A 9,671-nucleotide genomic window follows, 5' to 3' on the forward strand; every position below is an offset into this window, starting at 1 on the left:
ACACTAAAAACATAGGAAATATTGGTCCGATCAATTGCGTAGTTAATTTATTTGTTTTTGGGGTAGCTAGGTTTTTCGTTTTTGTGCTCATCCAAAAGAACTAGGTGTGTTAGGAATGTGTTTTGTGATATACTGTATATACTCGATTTGAGTGTACTATTATTCTTTACGGGCAAACAATTATTGTACTGCTTTTTGAAATGCATAATAGATGACTTTTTCAATAAACACGTTATCAGCACGAATGGGCATAAAAGTCTGCGGTGACCTCTTTGCGAACTTCCGGCAACTGCCGGACCGGTGACCGGAGTCCTATTTTATTGCTCCCCAATAAACTTTATTGCCCCTAATAATACCCAATAAATATTTTATTACCCCCCAATAAACTTTATAAAAATTTATTGGGGGGTAATAAAAGTCTCCGGCGACCTCTTTGGAAACCTCCGGCGACAGGTGATAGGATTCCTGCTGCCGGTGATCAGATTCCGGCAAGGTCTTCAATGACTTTTTAATTATTTAAAGGGCAAACTTATCTTTTTACATTTAAATTGGGTAAGTGGGCCTAAATTGGGTAAATAGTCAAGAGCCCGAAAGCTTTATTTTGTAATTGAGAACCAAAATCAACTTATGAAACACCCAATAGTAAAACATCAAATCGCTAAGATACATAGAATGATACAATTATCTATGAACACATTTCAAACTTCAATTTTGCTTTTGTCTCTCCGTGCAAATGCACAGGTCAATACGCTAGGTTAATTTTACGGGAGGCTTTTATCAACTAAAATGTTCCTTTTATCATCCTCTAGCCATCTTGAATTGCTCTGAGATTGCTGCTGAATTTTTTTAAACCAATTGTTCCAGAAGCACATTGATGAGTGCCTCGGCCATTTCTCGAGTTTGAAATAAGTTCAGAACGGAAACAGAAACACAAGAGAGATATATAAAGGCTTTGGGTTATTATATAGACAAAATTGTGTAGGCCAAGTCCAGTCAACTAATCCAAGAAAAATAATAATAATAATAGTAATAGAAAAGAAAAAACTGCGAATCAATTATACATAGTCATTACTTAAGTAATGTAATGCATTGAAAACGATAACAAGTCCTGTAGCTGATCTAGTTTCTATCAGGGAAAAAAAAAAGGGTAATGCAACTTGAAACTTGATGAAGTGCTGTTAAACTCAAATGACAATTATTTTCAAGTTTCCAGACACCTACTACATAGGGACACCATGTCTTGTTTGATGATAAACAATTCCTTATATTGGTGAATACATTTCAAGAATTGACTTCGTTCATCAGCTAGAATAATTTGCCAGAGAAAATCATGAATTGCTTGGTACTACTGCTGTCAGTATAAGCAGATAATTATAAGTAGCGCTGGTCCTCTACACAAATGCAGGAACCCAAAGATTAATCTAAAGATGAACGACAATAAAAAGGAAAAAAAAAAAAAAGAAGAAGAAGAAGATAGATTTCTTTTAAAGGATTTAACAAAATATGGCAACCAAGTTTGACAAAAGTATGTACGTTCCATCATTACTGTGGCACCCAGCTCAAAGAGTTGTTGTGCAGCTTGAGTACCAAAATCCATATTCCCATGATTCCGACACCAGCTAGAAGAGCCTCCCAAATCGGTGCACCTGGTTCAAAAGGCATTGATTTGATTGAATCTTTGGCCTCTATCAAATTCCCAGATCAGCACAGTACCTCAATCATACAAACATAATGACTTCACCAGGGATAATACTATAAGAGTCATGCACCGGACGAAAACAATAGCACCCTTCTTTGACTAAACCGGCATAACTACAAGCGATTCAGCAACACGTCTACCACTGCCTTCATTCTTTAATGAAAATTTCTGTTTTATGTATTTTCTTTCTTCTCTATAGATTGATTTTGTAAGTGGTGATAGCCTATTGGCATCTGCAGATGGTCTCTTATTGCAGGGAGACTTCCAGGGAAAACAGACATTGAAATCAAGAATCACTGGAACACTGTCATAAGAGGAAGATCATCAGTAACATGAAGCAATGCAAATCAGAAAAAGAAAAAAAATAACAAACCTTCTGATGGGAGCCCCCATTTGATGCTGACAGACACTGATGCAGTTCATATGAACCCGGCGAAAAATAAGAAGCCTGCTAGTACTGTTCTCCAACATTCACAGCATGCCGAAAATCTTGAACTGAATTTCATGCAGAACCAACCAAGATGGAAACTCAGGGAATGGTAATGTGGCAATGGAACCAAAACCTGGTGGTGATGTATCAATTTCTTCGACATAGGGTAATTCACCAGACTACATAATGAGCCACTATTTAGAGTTCTGAAGGTCTGATATTCCAGCTTTAGAATTCTGGAAATTATGTAAATTTGGTAATGATACAGTTGTAGCTTTCTCTGCCAGCAAATGAGTCATTTTAGAATAAATAAAGGTCACTTCAACCTCAGCAATAAAACTACTCTATATCAGGGAATTCTGTCCGGATCAATTCAACAGTCTTACAATTCCAATGCTGTCAAAAGTAATTCACGTTTACGTTATAGCAAAGAAATGGTTTTTAATGAGATACTCCTACAAAGAATGATCCTTCATTCCTCAATTAAAACAAAATCATTAATCGTTTCAAAATAATAGCAAATCACTAATAGCATGTCAAGTACTAATTCAGATCCAAAAAAAGAAAAAAGAAAAAAACACAGAAAAAAGCATGTCAAGTACTAAATTGAAGATCTAAAAACTCTAGGTTATGAGTTATGACTACCACTGAGTAACATGTCACCAAAACTAAATAATCTAGTTAAGAAAAGCCAAAAAGGAAATACGTTTAAGTTCAATTTGGTAATGTTACATGTAGTTCAGGCCGGAGATAACTGCAAGTAAATTGGTCATCGTATAGCTCTTTACCTTCCGCCAACTTCCAGACCTGATTTCCATGTCCTCCCCATCATTGGAAATAAGGAAGCAGATCCATCTCATTTTTATGCTACCTATGAAGAATATAAATGCAATTAAAATTGGTTAACATAATATAACCATACATGAATTGAGTTTATTGATGAATAAATGATAAATTAAGTTGATAGGTGCTGACCTTGCTCTTGCTTGAGCCTGAACCATTAAGCCTTTTATTCTTTGCACTTGGCTACCATGATCGTGTCACAGAGGACGAGAGCAGCACCAGTTTAAGTTGGTTAAATCTCTAACCAATGGATTAGTCTACTTCATTCAACAACTATAAATAAATCTGCTAATCATACAGGGACTTATATTTTTCTATCACACACTTCTTATTCATACACTTCTCTATTTCAAATTTAAACTTCTGTGTGAAGTGGAACAAAACACCACTGTATAAGCTTCTTCACTCGCCAAGGAAAAAATGGAAAAGAATAAGAATAATTCCATTACACTACAGCTACCAGTAATTTCCACAAGAGCATTCGCCGTTCCTAAAATGATGAAACCTCTTGGCATCTCTTACAACTATTTCTCTCCCAGCCACTCTTGACATAAACTTAAATGCATTAATGACTGCCTGAAAAGTGATAAACCAATCCACTGAACTCTCATGATTGCTATGTTCATCACTATCACTATCTCCATAGTCCATATTAGAGTTAGATGAAGGAGGTCTATTTAGACACTAGTTCACTGTTATTAAGGTAGGTGATATATTCCAATAGAGTTCCAAGTAGCTTTCACTGCCACCAAATGAGTCATTTTAGAATAAATAAAGGTCACTTCAGTCTCTGCACTAAAACTACTCTATATAAGGGAATTCTGTCCAAATCAATTCCACAGTAAGTCTTACAATTCCAATGCTGTCAAAAGTAATTCACTTTTACGTTATACCAAAGAAATGGCTTTTAGTGAGATACTCCTACAAAGAATATCCTTTATTCCTAAATTAAAAAAAAATCATTAATTGTTTCAAAATAATAGCAAATCATTAACAGCATGTCAAGTACTAATTCAGATCCAAAAAAAAAAAAAAAAAAGCACAGAAGATCTAAAAACTCTAGGTTATGACTACAACTGAGTAACATGTCACCAAAGCTAAATAATCTAGTTCAAAAAGGAAATACGTTTAAGTTCAATTTGGTAATGTTACATGTAGTTCAGGCCCCAATCCATGAATCAAGGAAAGTTGGCAACCCCTAACAGTGGCAATGAATATGAAAAGCCCGGACATAACTGCAAGTAAATTGGTCATGGTATAGCTCTTTACCTTCCTCCAACTTCCAGACCTGGTTTCCATATCTTCCCCATCATTGGAAATAAGGAAGAAGATCCATCTCATTTTTATGCAACCTATAAAGAATATAAATGCAATTAAAATTGGTAAACATGATATAACCATACATGAATTGAGTTTATTGATCAATAAATGATAAATTAAATTGATAGGCGCTGACCTCGCTCTTGCTTGAGTCTGAACCATTAAGCCTTTTATTCTTTGCACTTGGCTACCATGATCGTCTCACCGAGGACTAGAGCAGCACCAATTTAAGTTGGTTAAATCTCTAACCAATGGATTATTTTACTTCATTCAACAACTACAAATAAATCTGCTAATCATACAGGGACTTATATTCTTTTACCATACACTTCTTATGCACACACCTCTATTTCAAATTTAAACCTCAGAGTGAAGTGGAACAAAACACCGCTGTATAAGCTTCTTCATTTGGCTTTAAAGCTTGGTCCATTTATAACAACATGCCAAGGAAAAAATGGAACACTACAGCTACCAGTAATTTCCACAAGAGCATTCGCCTTTCCTAAAATGATGAAACCTCTTGGCGTCTCTCACGACTATTTCTCTCCCAACCACTCTTGACATAAACTTAAATGCATTATGGCAATCCCCACAAATCCTAAGATTCTTAAAAACTCTGATTGTGGCTCCAAGAGGAAGCTTCATAATCCCAAATGCAACTGCAAGCTTCTCACTGTGAGTAGACAAGGAATTCTCTTTATGCTCAGACTCCATATCATGCAACGCAAACTTTGTGTCAGGAACATATCCTAACTTCTTCATTTTAAGAACAAGTTGCTCTAGATACTTGTACACCTCATGTACCTCAGGGTGCACAGTATCACCAACCAAGAAGACATGGACCATATTTTCAACGTCAATCCAACTACAACCAGGTTCTTTCTTCACCCCTCGCTCCCTCATTAGTGTTCGCACCTTAGCCACATTATCCCAACGGCCTAAAGCAGCATACAAGTTCGACAAAAGTACATAGGTTCCATCATGCTGGGGCACCAGCTCAAAGAGTCGTTCTGCAGCTTGAATACCTAAATCCATATTCCCATGAGTCCGGCAACCAGCTAGAATAGCCTCCCATATCGGTGCACCTGGTTCAAAAGGCATTGATTTGATTAAGTCTTTGGCCTCTATCAACTCCCCAGATCGGCACAACAAATCAATCATACGAGCATAATGATCTTCACCAGGGGCAATACCATAAGAGTCATGCATTAAACGAAAATAATGGCGTCCTTCTTTAACTAAACCAGCATGACTACAAGCTGAGAGAATAGTGAGGAAAGTTATTCTATCTGGCAGTATATCTTCCTCCAACATTTGTTCGAAAAGTCTTATTGCTTGGACACCATATCCATGTTGTGCCAGAGCTGCGATCATAGCATTCCACGACACGGAATCAATATAAGGCATTGTAAGGAACACAAAGTCAGCATCATCTACAACCCCACATCTGGCATACATCGTAATAAGTGAATTTCCGACTGAAAGGCTTGAATCATGCCCCAAGCATATTAGTTGAGCATGGAGCTGGCGTCCGTGCTCCAATGCCCCAAGAGCAGCACAAGACGTAATAGCTCCAGCAAATGCATAATCACAGGGTTTAAAACCATCTAATCTCATTTGGTTAAATAGCTTCATAGCTTCTTCTCCACATCCATTTTGAGCTAAACCAGATATTATTACAGTCCACGTTAGACCACTCCTTTCCGGCATTTCCTCAAAAAAGGACTTTGCTTCCTGAATGCGCCCTGCACTCACATACCCTGACAATATCGCATTCCAAGAAACAAGATCTCTGACAGACATATTATTAAAAATATATCGTGCTTCATCAATTTTACCGCACCTAAAGTATAGTGTCACCAATGCATTATTCACAGATAAAGAAAAGTCCAGAGTCGGTTTCGCTTCAGATCTTAGTATGTAAGCATGCAGCTGCTTCCCATGCTTAAATAAGCCATTGTTAGCACAAGCACTGATAACACTCGTATACGTAAACTCATCCTGGCGAATCCCCATTAAATGCATTTCCCTAAACAATTTCAATGCTTCATGACAAAAACCGTGATGCACATAACCCGAAATCATCGCATTCCACGCCACTTGCAATTTTTCATCCATCCCATCAAGCAGCTGCCGAGCTCCATCAAGGTCCTCATTCCTCACATAGCCAGTAATCATCGTCGTCCACGACAGCTCATCTCTCTTAGGCATTTCATCAAACACCTTCCTCGCTGCAGCCACCACCAACGGCGAAGAAGAAGCACACTTAACATACACAGACACCAACGCATTCGACACCGAAGTGGCCAGCAATGCTCCAGACTTAACAATTGCACAATGCAGCTGCTGGCATTGCTTCTCCTCCTCCACTATAAGCGCCAGAGAACTCAGCACGCTGGTGAAGGTAAACTCATCGGGGCGAAAACCGCCTCGCCTCATGTCACGAAACAGCTCAACGGCGGCATTGCCGTCCCTGTTATGAGAGTAGCCTGCGATCATGGCATTGTAGCTAACAGTGTCTCTCATGCTGAGCGGAGTTTCACTGAAGACTCTCCGGGCCAGCGTGACGTCCCCGACGCCGGAATATGCCGAGACCAGAGTCGTTCTGGCGACGATGTCCGGGTTGGGAATTTGGTCGAACAGGTGGAGTGCGTAGCGAAGATTTGAAGATTTGCAGTAGACGTCGATCAAACGGTTGAGGATATGGCCACGTGGGTGGAAGCCGGAAGCGATCATGTGGGCGTGGATGGTTCGGGCTAGAGAGTAGGAGGTGGGGCGTTGGGGGCAGCATAGCTGCAGCTGGGCGGCGTAACGGTTAGCCGCCACCGTAAGAGGGTGAGGGTGAGGACGAGGCAGGTTTGGTGGTGGGCCGGGTAGAGAAATTAAGCAAAAGGGCTCAAATTTAACGCCGATTTCGGGTCTAAAACGCGCGAATCAATTGGCCAATGGCCATAGTTTAAAGTTTTCAGCTCCTATTGTTCAATCCAAAGCTCTGGAGTCGCATGTGCAGTTTTTATTTTTTCTTTAATGAATTCATATCTCCGGTAAAAATATATATATATATATGACTTACCATTGATAGTAAAAACCTGGCTGATTACAGCAAGCAAAAAAGAGTATAACATCGCATTCTTGACATCAAACTGTCGAAGTGACCAGTTTAAACTAGCAGCAAACGAGAGCAGAACCCGAACAGTGTTCTTCTTGGCAACAAGAGCAAACATTTCATCGTAGTCTATACCATATGTCTGAGTAAACCCCTTTGCTACAAGGCGTGCTTTGTATCGATTCACTAATCTATCTGCATTATGCTTCACGGTAAACACCCAACGACAACCTACAACCTTTTTGCCTTGTGATGGAGGCACAAGTTGCCAAGTATTGTTCTTCTGCAACGCCTCCATCTCTTCCTCCATTTTGGATCTCCCGATGCATCCTGCACTTTGTTAGGTACTAATACAGCAGATATTTGATTCACAAATGATTCATATGACTTAGACAACCTCCTAACGGACATATAATTGGCTATTGGATATTTTGATTTGGCAGTAAGAGCAGGTTCATATCTTTTGGCTGGTTGACCTCGAGTAGTCCTTTTTGGTAACACATATTGCCCAACATTAGACTCACTACTACTAGTATCAATGGGTGGACATACCTCAGATGAGTGATCTTCAGTACCAGGAAGCTATGGGTGAGGGGTAGGAGCGATGGCAGGAGGGGCAGTTGTGTCTTCGACTTCATTTTCAGTGATGGAAACTGGTGCCTGGATGTCTGAAGCTTCTGCTTCTGGAGGTGACGGGTTGATGGTCTCAACTGAATCTGTCAAAATACCTCCTGCCTGCGTGATTTCTTCTCCTCCTTCTAATTCCTCCCCCTCTTCATGATACAGTTCTTCAAAATATGAGTTCTCCCCCTGAAGAGCTGTATCTGAAGAGGAAAAATAGCTCATGTCCTCAAAGAAAGTAACATCCATAGTGACATAGTACTTTCTAGTAGGTGGATGATAGCACTTGTACCCTTTCTGATAGCCTCCATAGCCAACAAACACACACTTAAGTGCCCGGGCATCCAACTTAGACCTCTGATTTTTAGGAACATGGACAAAAGCAACACACCCAAAGACACGAGCTGGAAGATTATGAAATGAAGGTAAAGAGACATGAGATGCAAGAACCTCAAATGGAATTTTTCCCTGAAGGGCACTAGATGGAAGACGATTGATAAGATTGGAGGAAGCGTGTACAGCATTGCCCCAAAGATACTTAGGCATATGAGCACTAAAGAGAAGGGCACGAGCCATATCAAGTAAATGACGGTTTTTCCTTTCTGACACTCCATTTTGTTCTGGTGTCTGTGGACATGTAGTTTGGTGAACAATTCCATGGGTTTTGAAAAACTCTTGGAAAACATGATTAACATATTCTCCCCCATTGTCATAACAAAGGACTTTAATGTTGCTATGGTATTGTGTTTGAACAAGAGCACGAAAAGTTTGAAAAGCTAGAAAGACTTCATCTTTGGTTTTAAGAAGAGCAACCCATGACAATCTTGTACAATCATCAATAAACAACACAAACTATCTCATACCCGATACAGTGGGCTCTCTAGAAGGTCCCCAAACATCAGAATGAATCAACTCAAAAGGAATAGCACTTTTATTAGAAACACTAGGAGAATAAGTCGCACGATGACTCTTAGCCAAAACACATATTTCACAATGTAAAACAGACTCATCCACACCAATAAACAGAGTAGGCATGGTTTTTTTCATAAGACTAAAAGATGGATGCCCTAAATGGCGATGCCACAACCAAATTTCACTTAGCTTATCAGAATTCAAAGTCAAACCAGCGGGAGACTGTGTTCCTGGTTTCTCCCCTGCGTATGCCTGATCCAGATGGATCAACCTGGCCCTCAAATACCCCCGACTGATTATCTCCCTGGTGAGAAGATCCTGAAAAATCACATGCATAGGGTAAAAGGTTACAGAGCATCTAGACTCAATATTCAACTGTGGAACAGATATCAAATGATGAGACAAGTTAGGCACATATTACACATTATGAAGTTGTAAAGTGGGAGTAATACGAACTAACCCTGATCTTAATACAGGAAAGGCTTCACCACTGGCATTGGTGACATAGGACACTAGTGGGGAATACAATTCAGTAAAATATGATTTATCACAAGTCATATGATCGGAAGCTCCAGAACAATAATTTGTGTATCAAAACCAACAAAGTTAGAAACCTTTAAAGCCATACCAATCTTACCACGACCAGCTATAGAGGCTGTAGGAGTAACCGGTAGCCCCACCTGTTATATGATGATCCTGTCCGGCCACACCATAGAAGTCTGGTTCTTGGACCAACTGAA

General features: G+C 39.6%; 1 protein-coding gene across 10 annotated transcripts; it reads right to left on the reverse strand.

Moving 5' to 3' along the window:
• Window positions 1-1,208: 1,208 nt before the first annotated feature.
• LOC133745776 (pentatricopeptide repeat-containing protein At1g25360-like) lies at window positions 1,209-7,309 on the reverse strand. Of its 10 annotated transcripts, none has more exons than XM_062173896.1 (6): window positions 4,637-7,309; window positions 4,429-4,503; window positions 3,105-4,324; window positions 2,918-3,000; window positions 2,073-2,409; window positions 1,209-2,003 (listed from the first exon to the last, which is right to left on the reverse strand). In XM_062173896.1, exon 1 carries the CDS (start codon window positions 7,026-7,028, stop codon window positions 4,761-4,763), a length of 2,268 nt encoding a protein of 755 aa, XP_062029880.1. In that variant the 5' UTR covers window positions 7,029-7,309; the 3' UTR covers window positions 1,209-2,003; window positions 2,073-2,409; window positions 2,918-3,000; window positions 3,105-4,324; window positions 4,429-4,503; window positions 4,637-4,760. The 10 variants fall into 10 exon arrangements, with proteins under 10 accessions (XP_062029880.1, XP_062029879.1, XP_062029882.1 ...); XM_062173895.1 differs by having other exon boundaries at window positions 1,209-1,646; window positions 1,754-2,003; window positions 4,429-7,309; XM_062173901.1 differs by having other exon boundaries at window positions 1,211-2,003; window positions 3,105-3,155; window positions 4,242-4,324; window positions 4,429-7,309.
• Window positions 7,310-9,671: the final 2,362 nt, after the last annotated feature.

Source organism: Rosa rugosa, chromosome 4 (genome assembly GCF_958449725.1).
Source record: "Rosa rugosa chromosome 4, drRosRugo1.1, whole genome shotgun sequence".
NCBI lineage: Eukaryota > Viridiplantae > Streptophyta > Magnoliopsida > Rosales > Rosaceae > Rosa > Rosa rugosa.

What these genes read in the sequence shown, in the direction of transcription:
- LOC133745776 (XM_062173896.1), bottom strand. Translation starts at nt 7,028, where the DNA reads ATGATCGCTTCCGGCTTCCACCCACGTGGCCATATCCTCAACCGTTTG.